The sequence below is a fragment of the Hyperoodon ampullatus genome, assembly GCF_949752795.1.
Source record: "Hyperoodon ampullatus genome assembly, chromosome: 10".
NCBI classification, from domain to species: Eukaryota; Metazoa; Chordata; class Mammalia; order Artiodactyla; family Ziphiidae; genus Hyperoodon; species Hyperoodon ampullatus.
Window position 1 is genome coordinate 1,935,462 of NC_136923.1, and position 22,661 is coordinate 1,958,122.

A 22,661-nucleotide genomic window follows, 5' to 3' on the forward strand; every position below is an offset into this window, starting at 1 on the left:
GCACAGCGGGCTCTCGCTGCACCTTAGCTATCACTCTTCCTTTGTTCCAACGTGGCTTAAGTTGGGAGACCAGAGACACGGGTGCAGCCTTGGAGGAGATGGGTAGCCAGGTGAGGCCTGAGCGCACAGCCCTGGCCTCAGGAAGCGTCCCACCGCCCCTCCCCGTGCCTGACTGCCTCATACACACCCCCAAGACCCCCACGCTGGGATCTCCCTCAGGGGCGGGGCCCACAGAAGATCCATTTTGGCAGCATGAGTTCGCTTGGGGCCTTCTCAGGGCCTGGGGGCCCTCCAAGGGCCGGATGGATCCCCAGGCCTCAGCCCTCCTGCCCGGCCTCCTGCACACGCTCAGGTGATTGTCACTACGTGGGGAACAGCGGTGCTGGCCGACCTGCATTAAGGCAGTGATTAGATCAAGATGACCATCCTGTCTGCCCCCTCCCACACGCAGTAACAGCACGAAGACCCAGCCTGTGTGGCACTACTGCTGGGCTGAGCCCTGCCTCAAAGGAGCAGCACTGCGCTGGAGACAAGGACCGGGCCTGGCAGGCAGCACGCTGGGGCGTCTGCCGGGCGCTCCACTGCCCCTCCCTCCCAGTCGCAGTGAGGGGGGCCCGGCAGAGGGACACAGGAGCGAACTGACAGGGATCCCAACGGTCAAAGCTGGAACAATCTGAGCAACAAAATAAAGTCATACTGGGTTATAACCCAAAGTATATAATAAATACCCGTGAGTCCATCCTGATAGACATGACTGAATAAATGAGCAAACGGGGAGAACAGGGGACCTCAGCCCTCCCGGAGGGGAAGCAAGCTCCCCTCCCCTCTGTGAGGGCTGTGCTTAGAGACGCCTTCCAAGAAGGACAGTGAGGAAAGGGGGATGGACAAACCCAACAGCACAACCTCAGCCGGGCGATCAAGGTCAACACAACAGCCGCGGGCCTACCGGCGGCCGCACCTCTGACAGGACGCGATGGAAACGCCCCTTTCCCTGTGCTCTTCCCCCCAGTGACCCTCAACCCCAGTTCAATTATGAGAAAAACATCAAACAAGCCCCACTGAGGGATATTGGACAGAGTACCTGACCAGCACTCCTCAAAACTGTCAAGGTCATCAAAGACAAGGAACGTCTGAGCAACTGTCACAGCCAGGAAACCACAAGAGACATGATGACTGAATGTGACGCGGGCCCTGGACGGATCCTGGGACAGAGAGAGGACAGCAGGTCACTGAGAAAACGTGCACAAAGCACAGGGACATGTGCTGCGGGCTCATCACACATGACAAACATGCCACGTGGCTGTAAGATGCTGACAGCAAGGGACACCTGCACCATCTTCACAGCGATTCTGTACATCTCCAGCTGCTCTAAAACACAAAGTTTACTTTTTAAAAAATTAAAAGAAAAGTCAGACAGATATCATCAAAAAAACCTATCAGGGTTTATTAGAAAACACACCAGATAAGGCAGGATTTCTTCAAAGCAACCACGGGACAAGTCACAATAACTTAAAAAGAAACTCTTCCACACTAACTGACAGCGCGGCCCCCCGCCTGGTGGGGACAGCTCAACCTGGGGGCGAGCCTCCTACCCGCAGGCCAGACCGGGACCGGGCCTACCCGGAGTCTCCTGGCAGAAGGCCTCGGCCGTCTCACTTCATGTACTTGTCCTGCTGGTCGGCCAGGATTCTGGCCGAGGACTTGGCGTCGTAGAAGAGCTCGCTGATCTCCTCGACGTGCTCCTTCTCAATGCCGTCCTTCCCGTTGATCTTGGCCAGCAGGTTGGCCGGGGTCAGCAGCTGCACCGCGTACCTAGAGCGGCCGGGGCCAAGGCAGGTATAAAGCAGGGCCACGGATGGGAGCCCCATCCCCAAGTCAGCAGGCGCACTGAGGGAGCTGCAGAGGCTTGTGCCAGCCGCTGCAGACACGGCAGACAAGGGGAGCATTGCCACTTCTCAGAGATCTGGAGTCACAACCTCACCAGAGCGGGGCCAGAGGTCACCGCCATGACGTATAAGCCCTAGTCCCCGAATCCGTCACTGCCTAGAGGTCCGCCCCTCCAGCAGGAGGCCCTCCACTGCTACTGGGAAGGGACCACAAACTTGGATGTCTACAGTGGCAAGCAGGCAATGCCAGGGTCCAGATCGGGACAGGGAACATGGCGGAGAAATGAACACACAGTCCCATGAAAGCAAAGGCCCCAGCCAAAGGCAAAAAGTCCAGGAGTTTCTGAAAGCACCACTCCACCCAAACAAAACAGCCTGCATTCTGCTTCAACCTTAGGAGCGAGGAACTGACTCAAAGGGAAACAGGGCCAGGCCGAGCACTGTGAAGTCATGACTCATAAGCAGTCAGGACCCTGAGAAGGGTCACCCTCTAAGCAACTGGCTTCCGGCCGCCGGTGGGCAGTCAGGAGAGCCACCTCTGCCCGTGCTCCTCCCCGCCCAGCAGACGCTGGAGCACAGGGCCGGAGCGGAGGGGCTGCCTGCCCTGCACCCGGCCTCCGGTTCCGTCCATCTCCTCCATGCAGGTGGCCGCCAGGCAGAGCACGCTCTCCCCACCAGCGGGACTGTCCGCTACAGGACGAGGGGACTTAACGTGTCGCTCAGCTTTCTCAACCCCACCGTCTAGCTGTGCTGCTCCTGCTGCAGGACGAGACCCCCACCCGGGAAGAGCGGGCCCGGTCCTGCGCCCTGGGAAGGCCCGGCGGGCCCGGGCCCGGGCGGCTCACCTCAGAGTGGTCCTGGTGCCGATCTCCCCCAGGTGGTTCAGCGCCTCCTCACTGATGCTGATTCCCTCGGTCTGGGCTCGGATTTTAATGATCTTTTGGAGGAGAAACACTGTGGTCAACAGTGACCGACCCCAAGTGCTCTCGTCCCGCCTCCTAACAGCACAGACGCCCCAAGCGGGGCCGGTGGGGCAGAGCCGACCCCGCGGGCGCTGCCGTCCTCGCACAAGTCGGGGGCACAGCCCCGCACCGACTGGAAGGCAGCTGGTACCCCGAGGTGGGCACCAGGGCGGCGCTGCCCCTGCGCCCACCCCGCCTGCCCCGGCTCCCTCAGCGGCAGCTGACCTTCCCAGCAGGGGCACCGCCACCTCTAAGCACTCAGGCAAGAAGAGACACTTCTTATTTGCTTGACAAATGCAATGGTTAAATAAATTTTAAAAGTTACTTTTAAACATTTACCAGCTCTCATAACATCACTGGGAGATATCTCATCTGTCAAGAAGAGGCTGACGCTCGTGCAGTTTGAGATCCTGGTACAGTTGGAGGGGAAGCAGGCTGGCGTGGGGACACCGTAACACAAGTGGCACCAGGATCCTGCAGGCGCACCAGCGCTGCGTGATAAGGGCAGCGGGATAATGATGTTGTGTGTGGTGGAGCTGAGATAACTCGAGGACTTCGAGCCTCATATAATACAGGAATTTTTCACTTTGGCAGCTTCGTAAACAAGTTATCAAGAAGCCCCTGTTTAAATTAAAGCCATAAAAACACACCTGGGATACAGGCGTGGAAGTGCGAAAGACTGAGCCCCCAGCTAAAGCCTCACAAGGGGAGAGGGACCAGAGGTTTAGGAGGTGGACACTTCAAATGGGCGTTCGGCTCTCAGGCAGAAACCCCGAGGGCAGGAGCTGCAGGGGCACGGAGGTTAGTGTCTGGTGACCCTGGTGAAGGGGACCCAGCGTGGCAGCCGCTGTCAATGGGAAAGGCCCAGCTCGGTAGGAACCAGGTCCCGCAGATGTCAGCAGTGAGCGGACGGGGCGCCGAGGTGGACGGGCCGGCACGTACCAGGTGAGGCAGCCCCGCTGCTGCAACCAGCGACGCCAGGGCTGAGGCCCGCGTGCTGGCAGGAAAGGCTCTCATTTTGTCAAGAGAGACTCGGAACTCAGATTTTTGTATGAAAAGTCCTAACTGCTGAATGCTGTCAACTTATTTAAACATTTCACAAACACTGCACTGGCCACATCTGTTCAACCAGTGGGCTGCCAGGCGTGACCTCTGTCAAAAGAACCTTAGTATGTGCGTGAGGGGTCCACTGTCTGGGGTCCAGAGTTAAATGCAGCTGAGCAGAGAAGTTACTGGACGGGCACAAGGACGGCAGGGAAAGGAGAGAGCAGAAGGCTCCAGCCACAGGACTCCCCTCCGGCCATGACCATCAGAGCGGGGCAGCTCTGTGCTCCCAAATAGAAAGAGCTCTCACCGACAGCTGGGATGGCCAAGGAGTCCCCTGGGGCCTTTGGAAACTCTAGGGAGATGCAAACATTGGGTCCTGGAACCTGGTCTGGGGGAGAGCGCCAGCCCGGAGCGTCTGGCCTTCGGCGAGCCACAGTGACCCTGGAGGGCTGTCAGGGATGCTCTGCTCTTGTTCTCTCTAGAGCAGGTCAGAGCAATCCCAGGAGCTCCTGTTTCAGACCGCTCGGAAACGGACAGTTCATAAATTAGATGTTTAATCATTTAATAACCTGCAGGGATAGTTTATGAGGGTGTCGGCGCTGACGGCAGAGTACACAAGTTACATTTACTTTGTTTTTTAAAAAACTGACCCCGGGCTCCAGTAAAAATGCTGAGGTTGTCCCCTGAGCAGCACAAGCAGAGCCGTGCTCGTCTGGCAGCTGGTCTATCCTCTGCTAACCCGAGAGAAAGCCCGAGAAGAAAGCCCCTGGCCAAGCCTCCAGACCCTGGGGCACAGCGCACGCACCAGGGAGCTGGGACAGCGTGCTCTGGGTTTGTGAACAGCAGTCGTGACGGCCGCAAGCCCCCCGAGTTGCCGTCACTGCCTCCCTCAGTCCCCACGACAGCCTCGAGACGAGGGAGCTCACCTCCCGGTGAACAGAGGTCACGAAGCACTGTGGGGTGCAGGCTGGGGCTCCGGCCCAGCAGTCCAGGTAGGGAAGGGAGCAGTTTCTCCCCTGCTTTGCCTTCTTCTCCTCATCAGTGAAAGCCTTGGCTTCAACCTAGCACTCATCCGAGAACAAGAGACCACCATCTGGCGACAAGGCCCCAGCCATGGACGCCATCTCCTAAATAACGCACCCAGCGACTTCCATGAACTAGAACCACATGGGTGTCCTGTCTGTGCTGGTTGTGCAGGGAGACCTCTGGCTCCACCCACCACCAGTGCTCCTGGTGCTGGTCAACAAGAAATGCCAGCAGGGCCGGGCCAGACGGGCCGCAGGCAGGCAGGGGAGATGCTGGCGAGTGTCCAGGAGCAGCCCTCTGAGCTCCAAAAGGAGATTGTTGACCAACTACCACGGGGACTCCACTCCCAGATGAGGTATCTCTAGCGGGGAGGAGGCTGGCGGCAAAGCGATCGAAACCACAGGCTTCAGGATGAGACAGCCTGGATCCCAGTTATAAGCCCTGCCACCGCCTAGCCACTGACGGGCTGTATGAGCTTGGGCAGCTTAACCAGCCTGAGTCTCAGCATCCTCCTCTTTAAGAATGCCAATGAAAATAGTTCTCCCTACCTCGAGGTGACGGGGGATCAAATGGCCCAGTACAATGTCTAACAAAGACTGCCTGTGCTGTGGCGAGGAGAGGGTCTGGCAGAGCTCACCGAGATGTCAGTGCAGCCCTGGGCCAGTCCACGGCCCCAGCTGTGGCCACATGCTGACCCCACAGTGAGAGACCTATGCCTCAGCAAGACCGTCTGGGGCAAGGGTGGGCAGAGCAGGTGGCTGGGCTCTGCAGGGCACAGCCTGGCTTTGCGTCCTGGACTCGCCACTCAGTGACTCAGCCGTCAAAGGGGGGAAACGACTGCCTGGAAGCACCAGAAAGGGGACTGGGGCTTCCAAGGGTGCCGAGGCACTGTGGGGCACACGTGGGGGTGACGAGGCCAATCCTATGCATCCCGCCACCCCCCACCCCCAAGCCTCAGCCAGACTCAGCTCATGCAGGGCTGAGCGCACACTATGTGGGGCACTGAGCTAAACGCTCCCTTGTGCACCGTCACGCCTCTTCCTGTGAGCTTAGGTTTGTGCCTTCCATTCCACACGCCCTCTACACTTGTGATGCTGTTTCACTACCATCTCCACGGCCTCGGCAGCAGCCCAGGCAGAGCCTCCGCTAGGACTTGGGTTCTGCGCCTGCCGGAGGTGCCTGTGTGGGTTCTGGCAGGCCAGCACCTGGGCTAGAGCCTCTCACTACACGATGTTCTGCTGCCTCTTTCCTAGAGCTGGTGGCCTCCCTAATGGCTATCACCAAGTCGATTTTCTCACTGTCCCTTTCCTAAGTTTACAGGAAGGGATGGAGTAGAAGAGAGAACAGCCAAGACCCCAGGCAGCCGAGGTTTTGTGACACTTCAGGCCACGTCCCGTTGGCTCACACACCGTTCAGGTGGGGGGCCGTCTCGCTGGGCGTCAGGGACACTGGGAGCGAACGAGGGGAGAAGGGGGGCGGCGCTCACCTGCTTCATCTCCTGCGGGGTGTACAGCATGGTCCGGATGATCATCACTCGGTCCAGAAGGTCGAGAGGGATGCCGTGAGGAGACGTGATGTCCTCCGTGCCCCTGAAAGGCCCAGAAGTGCCACATCACTCAGGCCTCTCTGAGACCAGAAACTGGACACTGGAAACATGGCTGAGGCCCTCATGATGACAAAGCAGCTAGTTCTCATCCTGAGAGTCAGAGGCAGGACCGCAGAGGACACAGACTACTAACTCAGGTGGTGTCAGAAACAACATCATTATTTTAGCAAATATCAACACCACAGGAAATTTGGGGAGGAGAAAAAAAGCCACCTAAAATCACATTAAAAATATTCATATGGTATTTGCCAAATTTTCATAAGTTACACTAAGTATGTAGATTTTTTTCTTTTTTGCTTTTGTCCATGTTGCTTCAGTTTTTTTTGTTGTTGTTGTTGTTTTTGCAGTATGTAGGCCTCTCACTGTTGTGGCCTCTCCCGTTGCAGAGCACAGGCTCTGGACCCGCAGGCTCAGCGGCCATAGCTCACGGGCCCAGCCGCTCTGCGGCATGTGGGATCTTCCCGGACCGGGGCACGAACCCGTGTCCCCTGCATTGGCAGGCGGACTCTCAACCACTGCGCCACCAGGGAAGCCCTGCTTCAGTCTTAATAGACCATCAAGTGTTTTACTTAACTCAAACTGTTGGGCATTTACGTAGTTTCCAGTTGTTGCTCTTATTATTCATGGTGTTTTGATAAATAATTGTATGCATACAGCCATGAACATTTCCTCAGCAACTCTCACAGAGCATGACACAACCGTGAATATCTCCTTAATCAAACGAATGAACGAACGAATATCCTAATTTACACAGCTACATGAGCGATCTGATCCCATTGCACTGTAGCCAGTACTGAGTATTCTAATTCTTAAATAGTTTGCTGGGACTTCCTGGTGGTGCAGTGGTTAAGAATCCGCCTGCCGAACAAGGGGAGTATGGCTCTGGCACGGCGGCTGCGGTTGTGGTCGCTCGCGGCTCGGTTGCTTCTGGCGCCTCCCCGGGACCTGACGGTCTGCGGTCCCAATGAGCCCCTGCCCGTGGTGCGCATCCCGCGGGCTCTACAGCGACGGCAGGAGGAGCGGCAGAGTGGGCAGCGGAGCCCCCCGCGGCCAGTGCCGGCGCGACCTGGGCCGCTGCCACAACGACTGAGCTCACGTGCTGCAACTAGTGAAGCCCACGCGCCTAGAGCCGGTGGTCCCCAACAAGAGAAGCCACCACAATGAGAAGCCTGCGCACCGCAATGAGGAGGAGCCCCCGCTCACCGCAACTAGAGAAAGCCCACGTGCAGCAACGAAGACCCAACACAGCCAAAAGTAAACTAATAAATAAATAAATGAAATGAAAAAAGATACAATACAGTATTGTTAACCACAGTTGCCATGCTGTACATTACATCCCAGAATGTATTTGTCTTGTAACTGGAAGTTTGTATCCTCTCACCACCCTCACCCATTTCCCCCCCAACCTCATCCCCATAGGATAAAATTTTAAATAGAGAAGCCCCAAAACAAAAAAAAAAAACAAAAACAAAAAAAACAAGAAAAGAATCCGCCTGCCAATGCAGGGGAGACGGGTTCAATCCCTGGTCCGGGAAGATCCCACATGCCGTGGAGCAACTGGGCCTGTGCGCCACAACTACTGAGCCTGTGCTCTAGAGCCCTCGAGCCACAACTACTGAGCCCGCATGCTGCAACTAGTGAAGCTGCGCACCTCGAGCCCATGCTCCGCAACAAGAGAAGCCACTGCAATGAGAAGCCTAAGCACTGCAAGGAAGAGTAGCCCCCGCTCACCGCAACTAGAGAAAGCCTGCACGCAGCAACAAAGACCTAACACAGCAAAAAAAAAAAAAAAAGTTTGTGGGCTTCCCTGGTGGCACAGTGGTTAAGAACCTGCCTGACAATGCAGGGGACACAGGCTCGAGCCCTGGTCTAGGAATATCCCACATGCCGCACAGCAACTAAGCCCGTGCGCCACAACTACTGAGCTTGCACTCTAGAGCCTGAGAGCCACAACTACCGAGCCTGCATGCCACAACTACTGAAGCCCGCGCGCCTAGAGCCCATGCTCTGCAACAAGAGAAGCCACAGCAATGAGAAGCCTGCGCACTGCAAGGAAGAGTAAACCCTGCTCTCCACAGCTAGAGAAAAGCCCGCGCGCAGCAACGAAGACCCAATGCAGCCAAAAATAAAAACAAATAAATAAAAAAAATTTTTTTTAAAGTTTGCTGCTTAAAGGTGTAGAAAAAGGCCTTCCTTTATAACACAGCGTCTGAATTTGCATTTCCTTGATTACTAATGAATCATCTGAATGCTTTCCCTGTTACTTCATTTCGTTCTGGGAACTGTCCCGTCACGTCCTTTGCCTGTCGGGGTGTGTGTGTGTGTGTGTGTGTGACGCGCAGGCCCAGCGGCCATGGCTCACGGGCCCAGCCACTCCGCGGCATGTGGGATCTTCCCGGACCGGGGCACGAACCCGTGTCCCCTGCATCGGCAGGCGGACTCTCAACCACTGCGCCACCAGGGAAGCCCGCCTGTCGTTGTCTTGAATCCTTAGCCAGACCAGAAGAGAGCGGCCTGGGAGAAGAACCCCGCCAACCCACCCGGCCGCAGGGCGGCAGCTCCTAATGCGATGAAGGCCGGGCCAGCCTGGCGGCACGCGGGCCTAGAAGCTCAGTGAGCTGAGCCAGGCCTGCCTCACCTTCAGGAGCCCATCAGCACCGAGGCTGGCCTCCCCAGCGAGACCAGCCTGCAGTCTACGGTCAAAGAACGAGGGCAGGTCATTTGCAGTTAACCTTCAGTAAGTCTCAAAAATAAGTAAACATTCTAGAAATATAACTTCAGTAAAAGAAAATCTATCTGTTGAAACTCTATCTGGTCAGTTGAACTGTAAGTGTATATTTATTATTGCAAGAATAAAATGTCCTGACACTTGCTACAACAGGATGAACCTTAAAAATGTTACGCTAAGTGAAAGAAGTCAGTCACAGAGGGGCAAATACTGTATGATTCCACCCATAGGAAATATGCAGAAAGGCAAATTCACAGAAGCAGAGTACATCTGAGACTACCAGGGGCTGGGGGAAGGGATATGGAACTTACTGGTTAATGGGGACAGAGTTTCTGTTTGAGGTGATGGAAAAGTTCTGGAGATGGATGGTGGTGATGGCTGTACAACACTGTGAAGGTAATTAGTGTCACTGAACTGTACACGTAAAAATAATTAAAATGGCAAACTCTATGTTATATACATTTTACCACAATGAAAAAATTCAAAAAAATAATAAAATGCTTCATTAATAATCGTTAAATCTAATATTTAGGGCTTCCCTGGTGGCGCAGTGGTTGAGAGTCTGCCTGCTGATGCAGGGGACATGGGTTCGTGCCCCGGTCTGGGAGGATCCCACATGCCGCAGAGCGGCTAGGCCCGTGAGCCGTGGCTGCTGAGCCTGTGCGTCCGGAGCCTGTGCTCCGCAACAGGACAGGCCACAACAGTGAGAGGCCCGTGTACCGCAAAAAAAGAATTATTAAGATGAAATTCTATCATGATTCAAATTTTAGTATATTTGGTATATCTGTACTCTTCATATTAAACAAAATAACCTTTAAAAACTACATTTAATTTTTAGTTATTTACTTCTATTTAAGCCGTATGTCTCTCCTTGTTTTAGGTCCTATTTAGGAATTCTCTTGCGAAATGTTTAAAAGACCTCAACTTGCCATCTTAAAATATCCCCAACTCTCTAACACTCAAGATAAATTAACTTCTATTCAGACATAATAAATATAAAAACTCTAAAGAAGAAAAGATTAGAGGAAAAAACACAAAAGAACAGAATTTATAAGAAAATGTTAAAATTTTTTTATAGTTTTGAGTCCATAAAAGTAAAAATTTAAACAAAAAAACTCTGCTTAAAGACTGCTAAGCATTTTTCAGGAATTAAAGACCAAAGACTTTGGAAATTTGTCCAAGCTATGAACCTTAGGTACACAGTTCCTTTCAGACAACATGTTAGTGAAAAATGGTTTCTGGAACTCACATCCCTCTGGACGGGGTTGGGGTCAAGTTTCCCAGGCCCCACTGGGCGAGCTGAGATCAAAGCCACCTTTCTATGCACTTGTTTTTTCCCCTAGATGGGACGAGACTAAGAGAAGGACTCTGATCCTAAGAGATCTTGGTCCTGCCCTAAGCTGCCTGGCTCTGCCAGCCTGGATCTGCTGGGCCTGAGACGGAGGGACGTCTATCAGCAGAGCTCCCTCAGTAGGGGGCGCCATCCGTCCAGGCTGAGCCCTTCCGCCAGCTGTCAGACTGAAGCCAGGGAGGCCTGACCAAAGCAAAGTCCAGAAAACTGACAGGGCCTGTGCGGCAGGGACACCAGGCTCACCAGGCCACGTGTCCAGTTTCCAGATGCTGCCCAGGTAGCCAGGCTCCAGCTGGCTGAAACTGGTACGAGCTGCCTGTCCTCTAAGATTGCAGAAGACACCTGTGATGATGACAGGCAGAGTGGTCTTCTCAAGACAGCATTACAGGGATTCAAAGAGGGGATGCAAGATGCTGCCTCCACAGGCACTTGCATCGTGCACACAAATCCTCTTGCTGAGCGAGAGTGATCACCTGAGCAGGGGGCCTCCCCACAGCCAGCATCATGGCTTCTGTATCAGCTCAGCGGAGACAAGGCTCCTCCGAAGCAGGTCTAGGTGAACCAGCAGTCCAGGCTCCCCACTAGCTTTGGCTCCAGCTCTGTGTTGAGACCCTCACGGCCTTGGGGTCTCTTTCCAGATTCCTGCACGCCCCTGCTGCCAGAAGCTCGTGGCCTCCGGGGTTCTGCTGCCCCCACTACTGTGCTGCAGACTTAAACAGGGCTCTGTACCACCCCCTCATGCCCTAGCACTGCAGAGACCAGGCCCCAACACTCAAGGGAGTGCAGAAAACCAGTGAGCCAACTACTGAGCACATCGGTGCTTAGGCTCGAGAGCTGAAAAGAGGGCAAGTCCTCTGGGATCCCTTCTTGAAGGGGGGCCTAAGGGGGTTGGGTGGGGGGAGGTGCCCGTGTGGCTCCAAGAATGTCTGGGCCAGAAAGAAATGACTGGTTTCACTGTCAGAGGCCTGGGTTCTCATCCTATCTTTATGACCAGGGGCACACCACGCTGTCATTCTGTTTCCTCTCTGGAAAGTGAAGGCAAGACACACACCTCCTGGAGCTCGGAGGTCAAAGTTAACACAGGCCATGTCGCCAAGGGCTGGCCCATCTGATCTTACCTTTGCCCACTCCAACCCGATGACCAAGACACACCCCAGTGGAACCCCAGTCACCACGACGAGGCCCTCATATGCAGAAACAGGGTGGCTGCTGCGCTGGTGACCGTGACGGAGTGAAGTCAAGCCACTCTGCTTCTCTCGAAGTGAGCATGACCACCGCTCACCCTCACCCTGACTCACAACGCTGCGGGATGGAAGCGATCCTGGAGGAGCAAACGAGCCCGCGCAGAGAGTGGGACAGCCTCACGGTACCTGACGACACAGTTGCCTCGGTTGGACGCAAAGATGACGATGGGGGCGATGGAAGACTCCAGCGCCCGGTGCAGGTAGGTGAAGCACTCGATGTCCAGCATGTGGACCTCATCAACGAACAGCACCCCGGGAACCAGCTCCGCCACGCCCTGGTCGATGTACTTGTTCACCACCTTGTTAATCTCCCCTCGGAGTTTATCTAGGAGTCGGCAAGCATGGACAGGCAGGGTCAGTGCCAGGTGCGGAGGCTGCCGCCTTTCTCTTCTCTTCCACCCGAACTCAGTCCAAGCCCAAGTTCAGGGCCGGGTTTGACTGCTAGCTCTGTGACCCCACAAGCAGGCTACAGCCGCACTCCAGGCTTCAGTTTCATCTGAAAATAGGGTTAACTTTACCTAAAAGTCACAAAATTGGCTGCCTCCCCTAAAATCGTGTTCTGTTAAGTTTGTAAATGGCTTTTAGGACATTTTGCACGTCTGTCACACTCCCCACCAGGCCTTATTATCTCACACCCCCAACCCAGGAAGAAGGGAGGTTTCATATGCAAATTTCCCTGTGCCGCACTCGGTGAATGACCCTTTCTCTTGGCCCCGTGTGACAAAGCTTCGTTAATTAACTTTCAATCAAGTGCCTGGAGGAAGGAACAGGGTGCATGCAGAACCCTCTCCGGAGGGAAACCTGTGAGGAACGGCAGGTTCTGAGGAGAGGCACCATCTCGAGCTCTAAGAGGGACAGAGCCTCTCAAAAGCTAAGTAACCGTCCAAGGTCACACTGTCCAGACCAGCGCCTGTACTAACAGCAGGAGGGAGCAGCCCACACACCCAGCACCTTCCACCACAGCCATGAAGCGAGGATGGGCAAGGCTGTGTTAAGATAAGGACGCTGCTCTAGGCGACTCTAATAGAAAGGGCTCAGATCATGCCACTGGCTGAAACTTTAAAGAAAACAGAGCTTTAACGTTTAACATTTTCAGGTGACAAAGCTATAGGTGGTAATTAGAAAAAAGAGGGGCGTACCAGTTAGCAAGGGGAGCAGGTAAACTACAGGCCCACGAGGGGCAGCCACACTGCCGCCTCGCCTGGGGACTCCATGCGCTGCAGAAGCAACGTGACCCGTGACAGCCTCCATCTGTGGGATGAGCGCAAGGACACCGAGGACAGCCACACACTGTCAGGGTGGAGGAGTGCGCCTCCCGACGCACTCGCCAGGTTGGGGACCGGGTCCGTCAGACCCCAGGCCCCCAGCTCTGCTTCTTCTCTCACCTGTGATCTCCGTCTTCTTTGGCTTCATGAGCTGGCCCATCATGGACAGGATGTCTTGTCCCCCCTGCAGAGGAGAAGACTCAGGAATCAGTCCTGCTTCCTAAGGCAGCTGCAAATGCCTCATCGCCACCCCCCAACCCCACATCAGCTCGTCAACTCGACAGGGGTCCTGAGATGTGGAGACCCTGGGCACCTGCACTGGAAGCTTGAGGAGCTTCTCAACACATAGGAGTTTTTAAGAGGTTCCCCCGAGCGGCCAGAATCAAACAAAATGCCTTTGTGGGAAGAACAAGCTCCATAGGGCCGGCCCCACCCCCACCCCGGCCGTGTCTCTTCCCAGTCCCGGACGCCTTCACCCCACAGGACTGCCAACCCTTCCCCGGGCATCCAGCTCTTCTGGACTCAGTTCGAGCCCACCTGTCAGGAACCAGACTCTGTTTCCTGGGAAGCCCCTCCGTGGGGCGTCTGACCCCAACACTGTCCCACTGCTCCAGCCCCCTGGGGACAGACGCATGGACTCATGTCCCGCGCCTCCTCTCACCAGGCCCGGCTACCAGACTTGCTCGGAGCCCAGGGCCCGTCCCTGCAGCTGCCCGACCCCTCGCAGGCTCACCAGCTGCTGCCCCCACCTGCCAGCCCCTCACAGTGCAGGTAGCAAGCAGTCAACATTTCGTGATCGCCTGCTGTTTCCAGGCCCTGGGACACAGGCGCTGCCTGAATGTTCAACAGTGAAAGGGAGCTAATGTTTCCCGAATACTTGCCGGGCCAGGTAGGAAGTATTATGCCCTTTTCACAGAGGAGCGAACTCAACAAAATCAGAGAGCCCTAAATCACAAAAACCTGAAGGACCGAAGTGACTGTCGGCCGAGCCCACAGTGTTGGAGCCACACAATCCCGGACTCCACTTTGGCGAGACTCGTCAGGCAAGTGGCTCCCAGCAGGCTGGTTTGGGGACCGCCATTCCACAAACTGGGGGGAGATTCTTCAGCAATCTCTCTGACAAGGCTCCAAGGGACAACACCCATGGATCAAATTTCAGGTTAGAAAGCCTATTCCCTTGTTGGTGAAGAGGTGGCCTCTTTTAGGACGAAGAGGAAACCAAACCCAAAGACCACCAGCAGGGAAGAGTCGGGTTCTCTGAATTGCACATTTCCCAGAGATGGCATAAGATCATCCTGTGCTTTCCCCACATTTTATTAGTCAGGACACAAGCATCCATCTTCTACTAACATAAGGAGCAGGGACAGTTCCAGCTCAAAGCTATAAAACTGGGGATTCTGCTAAGCAGGGGGAAGACACAGCTTTGTCAGGCTCCCTAAAATCCTGCAAAGGGCTCAAAGAACACTCCTGCCCTCTGCCATTCACACCCAGAGCAGCCCAGGCCCGAGCCGAGTGCTGGAGAGAAGCCAGGGAGAAGCTGGCCAGCTCGGGGGGCCAGAGGCTGGGCTGGGAGAAGGAACAATACGCAGGAAACCATCTGTGACTAGAGCGTTTGAATTGCAACAAAGGAGCCCCTCGTAGCTCTTGTCCATGTTAATTGCTGAACATTACAGACAGAAAAGGACTGCCTGCCCTAAGAAGCAGCAGCAAGACTGACAGTTCATCCCGGAGCCTCCAGCAGACAAAAGGCTCCCGCGCCAGCAGGGCCGCCAGCAGGGCCAGCTTCCCGGCGGCAGCTGGGGGCAGTACCTGGGGCCGTGCGTTGGCCACGTCCAAGTCATGCAAGGTCACGTCCTGGATGATTTCCTTCTTCTTGTGCACGTCCCCCTTAGGCAAGGGGACGTACTCTTCAGCTTCAAGGTCGAATTCGGTGGCGTAGGTATCACACCTGCCCTGCCTCTGCAGAGAGACCAAAACCTGAGTGCCTGGCGAGCTCCACTGCCAAGTCCCCAAGCGGCACAGGGTGAGATAAAAGTCTCAGGTCCCACTGCGGCCTGACAGCCGCCTTGACAAACTGCAAACATGGCCTCTGCTTCCCTGCTGCCAAGAGAAGGAGCTATCTGCCCATCGCTGGGTTCCAAAACCCGGCTGAAAACACCCGATACTCTCTCCCAGAATCTTCCCCCTCTGTCTCTTAACTGTATGCAATTCCCGATAAAGGGCAAATCCAGTAGATTAACTGGAGACGGAGGGGCTGTTCAGACTCTTTTGTAGGTGGGTGATTTATTGTATGATATGAAGTATTATGCTCATCCATTAAACAGTGAGGAACTCTGTACAGGACACTGGAAATCAGATATAAAAAGAATGCCAACTAATGCAGCATTCCTTTCCACATGCATATATCTTGGGAAGAAAATACCAAAGAGATAAAAGGAAGATTAAATACCCTGCACATTTCAATTTGAAAACGACTACAGTTGCTTCGCTTCCTCACCATTCTCCCCCTCTAAACAGGTTTTAGTATTTTTCTAACAGACTGTCTGTTTTAATCATGAGAAGGTTAAAGAATGCAGATAAAGGGAAAGCAAACTTGACTAAACGTAAAGGGGCAACTGCTGACCTTCCGTCAGCATCGCAGCAGACACAGTGCCCCTTCCCACACACCCCGGACCCCCTGAAGAAAGAAAGCCACTTCCCGGCCACCTGGGTCTCCTCGTGGCATTACCTTCACGGCCCCACTGTTGGCTTCGATGTAAATCACATCTCCAGCTTCTACTCGCTCTTTCTGCAAACTTTCAAAAATGCTGGGGTCCAGCTTAAAAAAAAAAAAAAAAAAAGTGAACCAGAGAACTATAATCCACGTTGTATTTATTTCTGATATACTGTAAGGTAGTTTCCTCTATGACAGCTGAGGTAGCTAATGACTGTATGGAGGGGGAGAGGGAGAGAGAGAGGGAGGGAGGGAGGGAGGGAGGGAGAGGGAGTGTGTGTGAGTGTGTGTGTGTGTGTGTGTGTGTGTGTGTGTGTGTGTGTGTGTGACCGCTTCCAGGTGAGGCCCATACTGTCCACGGGACCAGAGACCCTAACACCCCCTCTTGAGATTGCTTTCCCTGCTTCAATCCCTCGCCCTCCCCACATCGGGCTGGGGTGGAAGTGTTGCACGGGAAGCCGGAACACAACCTGCTCACTCTCCATGGCTGCCCTCTGCGGGCCTGTGGTTTTAGACATGGCTCTCTGAGCTTCAGTTTCCTCATCTATGTAACAGCACCCAGCCGTGAGCACATCATAGATGTGTAAAATTCAAAGAAAACATAAAAGCAGGATCTTTCCCAAGCCAGTTGATTCAAATTCCAGTGTTTGCTCCCTTGGGCCCACCTGTTTACATCTCCAGAAAGGGCAAGTAGCACATTTTGGGAACTGTTATCTCCCTCCAGATCATCCAGATTCAGGCCCCCTTAGGTGATCAATATTCTGGGACAGCATCTTTTGTACAGAGTCAGTATTTAGAAATGTTTCTCTCAGTTAAATTTCAAGGGGAGCTATTACTCTCAACTCTCAAACAAAATTAGAGTAAAAACTTACCAGGACTCAGTAGAAAAAGCAAGACATAAAAGAACACATACTGTATGATTCTATTTATATGAAATGTTCAGAAAAGGCAAATATATAGACAGAAAGTAGATTAGGCATGAGGTTTCTTTTTGCGGTAATGAAAATGTTCTAAAATTGGATTGTGATGATAGCTGTACAACTCTGTAAACCGATTAAAATTCCTTGAGCTGTACACTTAAAATGGGTGAATTTTACTAAAAATGAGACCTCAATGAAGTTGTTACAGAGAGTAACCACAGAGGGAACCCAGAGCTCTCTCTCCCTGGTGGGATGGGCCCGACGGCTCCTGGACCCCTGCCATGAGCATGAGGACAGGGGTGGCAGGCCCCTACCACAGGGCTGGGATGAGGGAGGCTCTCCATAAAGATGGGGGTACTTCCTCCTCCACACTTAAATATTCACCGAGTATTTGAACTCCATCTATCCAAACAGCTTGTATATATGCTCAAAGTGGCTCGAAGTACTCATTTTGGAAGCAAAACATTCACCCTTTTGTTATTTTCTTAAAGAAACTGTGCAAAACAGCTTTATGGGTAGCTAAAATTTAAACTGCATATCTTATTTTATATATCCTATATTGGATAGTACACCTTTTTTTTTTTTTTTTTGCCTCCAGCATTTTTATATCAGTTAATTTCCCAAATGAAGTGACTGAAGATGTAATTACTGGAAAGGTGGTAGACCCTACTAAGAAATCTAATTCCTACAGAATGGGAGAGATGAAGGGGGAGGGGTTTAAGAGAGGTATTTGCAGAGGCAGGCTCCTGAGATGGAAACGCTGTTAGGATAAAGAAAAATGGTCCTTTGAAGAAGTGACATTTTTATGATCTCCATAAAGCAGTGACCAAGAAACCACCTTACAGAATCAAAGAACAATAAAATCGCAGAGGAGAGCAAAGATGGGGCAATTATATGGTCAATCTACCACAGTTTACAGATAGGGAGGCCCAGAGAGCTCAACTGACTTCTAAAGGTCACACAGCAAGTTGGAGGGCAGAAAGCATAGTGGTTAGGACTCAGAGAGTCCGCCCTGCCACTAACTAGCTGTGTGATCCGAGGATGACTGCTTAACCTCCTCACAAGCCTCAGTTCTTTTATCTGTAAAATGAAGGAAATCACACACACATACACACACAAACATACACACACACACACACACACACAGATTTGCTGATGCACTTGGCCCAGGGCCTGGCACATACAATAAGTGAGAGCTGTGAAGAAAAGGTTATTCATTGTTATTAATAAGGCAAAGCCACAATCAGGCTGCCCCATCTCACAACAACATCAACAGCTACCACTTTACCACTTCTTAGGTAACTGGGTGCCACACCCAAAGCTACAACTTTTATCCTCACAATAACTCTGTGAGATAGGCAATTATTATTCCCAAGTAACAGATAAAGAAACTATCGCTCAGAGATGAAGTCACTGCAGAAGGCCACACTGCAGTGAGCGGCAGAGACTCCAAACCCATGCTCCCCGCCCGGCGTCCCTGCTGTCTGCCTCCTCAAGGCTTACAGGACAGGAGTGGGAGGATCACCCAGGGCCTTCCCCACTGCCACCGCCACACTCTCTCTGGGACCCTGGCCTGAGCAGAACCGACCACTGAAGCCACCTCGGGTTAACAGAGCCTGACACACAAAAGGGACTGCAGCCGGGACTCTGTGTTGGGCCACTGGGGAGTCCGCTGTCATCACTCTTCAACTCTTACCAGATCCCTTAGTGCTGCTTTTCCTGTGAGCAGGAGCACTGGAATTGAACCGTCAATGCCCAGGCCTGTGACACACGGTCACTGTGTGGGACACAGAATGGCACCACACAGCTCAGGTCCTAACATACACAACTCCCTCGGCAACAAGAAGAAAAGAAGAGGGCTTCCCTGGTGGCACAGTGGTTAAGAATCCGCCTGCCAATGCAGGGGACACGGGTTCGAGCCCTGGTCCGGGAAGATCCCACATGCCGTGAAGCAACTAAGCCCGTGCACCACAACTACCGAGCCTGCGCTCTAGAGCCCATGAGCCACAACTACTGAAGCCCGAACGCCTAGAGCCCGTGCTCTGCAACAAGAGAAGCCACCGCAATGAGAAGCCCGCGCACCGCAACACAGAGTAGTCCCTGCTCTGCACAACTAGAGAAAGCCCGCGCGCAGCAACAAAGACCCAACGGAACCAAAAATAAATAAATGAATAAATAAATAAAAAGAAGAGAAGAAGAGTCGCGTCTTTACTGAGTCCTCCGTGTGCCAGCCCTGCCCCACACGTGACTCCGTCGGCCCTGTGCACAGACAGGTCACGCCGCGCGGGGCGATCCTGGGGCGGCGCGACGGCCCACGAGCAGGCACTCACTTTCAGCTGCTTGGTCCCCTTGGCTGTCTTGAGCCCTATGATCACGTGGCTGATGGTCTTGCCGTAGCCCCCCATGGGGTTCTCCGTCTCACATGGGGTGAGCTCCGTGACCTCGCCTTCGTATACCTCCTTGGTCTCCTTTATCCGCAGCCCTGGAAGAGACAGACGGCAGATGAATGAGCCCTGGTGAGAAGCGCAACTCCCTCTCGTTCTTTTAACAGCCATTTTAGCCATAAAACCTCCACGTTATAAGAACCAACAAGTCAGCCTCACCCGTATGTAACCCTGGGTGGGGAAGCACTGCCCACACACACGTAGTGGAGGAGCTGCTCGGAACGCAGAGAACTGTTCTATTTCACCTTCTCAAAGGGACCTTCTAGGTTCAGATCTAGCACTAGACACACAGGCCGTCGTTCCTCAGAATTGTTTCAGACAATGCTACCCCTCCAAGGGGGTGAAATGTAGCTGAAGCCTCTGATCCTGTCTCTGAGCCCAAATCATCCTAGTCCGCTAGAGCAGCAACGACATGGGCCTTTGTTTCCTGCCTTTCTGACTCGAAGGAAATTTTTAAAACCAGGGGAGTAACTCACCACACCCCTTCTGACACCATCAGGCCTGAGCAAGGCATAGGATAATAATGAGAGGTCCGTGCTGAGAGCAAGGGACAGCCGCCCCGCCAGGCAGCTGGGCCCCGGCCGCTCCTCACTGCGCACCCCAAGAACACCCAGCTGCCATTCATGAGTTGTAGCGGGTTGTTCTACAACTCTTTGCAATTCATCTCCAAAGCAAACCGCCCCCAATAATAAAGCATTTACAGTTCTTAGACTAGAATACTGTAAATGAAGGCAAACTTCTCTCTCCTGTTCTAAACATCACCCACATTAGCTGTTCAGTAAACGTTTGTTGTCAAATTAATTTTTAGAAGATGGCCTCAGTGCCCTCAAGTACAATGTTTTTGCTGCCGGAAGCATCCTTCCCTCCCTTTGGCCCCTCAGACTTCCAGGTAGAGACTTGCCGGCTCTACAAAGCTGCCCTGACACAACCCTTCCTTCTTCCTCACCCTCCGGTCACCACCTGGCACCCTGCGTCTCCCCGTGCCGGGACCCGCAGCGCCGAGCGGCCCCCGCGAGACTGTCAACACCCGGGCTGAAGGCTCAGCCCCACAGGCACACGTGAATGGACGGGCCAAAGAGGTCACTTGGGGTGAGGAGGTGTCATCAGGCAGACCATCCAACACCCAAGAAATCTGCCTGCGGGTGTGCCTGCAAGTGCTGTACAAGGCCCACGATCTTAGGAGGGCGCCACGGGATGCTACAGCCCCTGCACCGCGGCACCCCCGAACTCAGCACGGAAACCCAGGCCTTGTCTGGATCAGACGGTTTTTCCCCTCCAAGTCGATACACGCATGTCTCTGCCTGCTGGCCCGGGGGACAAGAATAGTAGCTAGAGGGGGTATAAGGAGCTTCTGGAGTTCTAGTAAGGTCTGTTTCTTGATCCAGGTGCTCGTTACATGAGTGTGTTGACTTCATGAAAACTCACCAAGCTCCACAGTTACAATTTATGCTCCTTTCTGTGTGTACGCACATTGTGCTTCAATACCATTTACAGTAACTTGAGAAAAAGAGGAAACTGGGTTTTTCTAACAAAGCAATGATAATCATTAGTAACTGAAGTTTACTTAAAATAGGAAGACAAATGCACATCACCACCCCAGCTTCTCTGAAAACACACATAGCACATACACACTCCAGCACAGACTCTAATTCCCAAAGTCCAGGTCAAGAGACACAAATGGCTTCCTCTGAAACCACAGCCATGCCACAGGTAAGTTAACAGCTATTAAATCTGTTTTCAGAGGATTCTGAACACTTCAACAAGAAAGCCATTCTAAGTCACTGTGCCTGCCACCAGCTCAAAGGTGAGGAGGGAAGCATCCTTGGGTCGGATCAGGTGAAGACGGGTACAGAAGGCACCCCTGAACTCAGGGGACAGACCACACCACCAACAATAAACTAAGAATCAAGCTGCAGCAGCTCTTCGCCCTTAGAAGCAGCCCCCCACCCGGCCCAGAGGGTTGGGGCCGCGAGACAGCAGGAGGGTCGTCAGCCCTGAAGCAGCCGTGGAAGGACTCTGTCTCCGCTTCGCAGATGCAACTGTCAGCGCCAGCGGTGAGGCGGAGAGTCTATCCCTCTTCAGGGTGGACCCAGGACTGGGATCCGAGTCTCCAGGACCCGTTTCCTCCGACCCTACCGCAGGGCCTTTCTCATGAACCTTGCCCTGTCCTTTCCCTTCCAGTTAGCATGTACCCACGGCGCTCATCACCCCCTTTCTGCCAGTGCTTGAGTACAACCCCCGTCTCTATCTAGTTTGTATTTTGCCCAAAGGTAAAAATAGAAACATAAGGGAAACACAGATTTAAAACACAGAAGACACTTCCAACCAATCTATTATGTAGACCTTTATTTGTATCCTGATTTGCATAATAATACTATAAAAGAAACATATTATGACACTTACGGGACGACCTGAAATGTGCAGATTAACTAGATATGTGATGATATTAAAGAATTTACTGTTAATTTTTTCTAGGTATGAAAATGGTATTTTTTTAAGTCCTTCTCTTCCAGAGATACATAACTGAAATATTTATAGATATGAAAGCAGCTCTGCACTCAGACGGGACCATGGGGGAGGTCATCGTACCACTTGACCACTTCTTGGGTACTTGATACTTTCCAAAATAAAAATTTTAACAATGGAAAAAGAAAAAACAACAAAATACTACTCTACAACCTCCAGAATCACTAAAACTAAAAATACTGACAGTATCAAGAGCTGGTAAGGATGCAGAACAGAAGGAAAGCTTACACTGCCAGTGGCAGTGTGAGTTGGTTTAGCAACAGCATGGTATTTATTATCTCCTGAAGTTGACTACATGAACACCTGTGACCCTGCAATTCAGCTCCGAGGTATATACCGAAGAGGCCTGAGTGCACATGTGCACCAAGGGACACAGCCAGCAACAGTCACGCAGCATCATTCTTAGTTGCCAAACACTGGGAAAACTTCCATGTCTACCTGCAGTGGGAGAGGTAACTGCACTGTGGTGTATTCACACAATAGAATACCATGGAGCGATGAGAAACGATTATGGCTACCCGCAGCCATAGGGCTGAATCTCAAAAATGGAAGGATAGATGTAACCATACAGATGCTCTGGGGTATTGGCAATAACCTCTTTCTTGATTGGGTGCTAGTTTCATGGGTTTTCAATTTATAATAACCCACCGAGGTATACACTGATGTTCCGTGCACTCTTCTGTATTTGTGCACCAAACTACGAAGTCACTTTAAAAAGAAATACCTAAGTAAATAATAGCAGTGGGCCCGGGCAGGAGAGGAACACTGCTGGCTTAAGTTGAGGGAGCACTGCTCCACACCTCCACTGGACCCAGTCACAGTTCTCACCCTGCAGACTCACCTGACAGCTTCTGTAATTCCTCCCTCCTCGACTGCACTCAGACCATTTGCCTCCGAATCTCAAGGGTTGGGACCCTGTCATCTCTATGGGTTTAAAGCTCCC

At 52.9% G+C, this 22,661-nt stretch overlaps 1 protein-coding gene across 2 annotated transcripts in view; it reads right to left on the bottom strand.

Annotated features, from left to right (window-relative positions):
• Positions 1 to 1,420: 1,420 nt before the first annotated feature.
• Positions 1,421 to 22,661, bottom strand: part of RUVBL1 (RuvB like AAA ATPase 1) — a gene marked incomplete at its 5' end in the record, with an annotated part of 36,008 nt that continues 14,767 nt past the window's right edge. Inside the window, 8 exons of one of the 2 annotated variants that reach the window (XM_079713651.1) lie at positions 1,421 to 1,812; positions 2,732 to 2,823; positions 6,408 to 6,510; positions 11,977 to 12,175; positions 13,236 to 13,299; positions 14,925 to 15,074; positions 15,844 to 15,933; positions 19,079 to 19,230. In XM_079713651.1, the coding sequence (XP_079569777.1) occupies positions 1,653 to 1,812; positions 2,732 to 2,823; positions 6,408 to 6,510; positions 11,977 to 12,175; positions 13,236 to 13,299; positions 14,925 to 15,074; positions 15,844 to 15,933; positions 19,079 to 19,230 (1,010 nt within the window). In that variant the 3' untranslated portion in view covers positions 1,421 to 1,652. The remainder of the gene's footprint in view (positions 1,813 to 2,731; positions 2,824 to 6,407; positions 6,511 to 11,976; positions 12,176 to 13,235; positions 13,300 to 14,924; positions 15,075 to 15,843; positions 15,934 to 19,078; positions 19,231 to 22,661) is intronic. The other variant, XM_079713652.1, reaches the window with a different exon arrangement.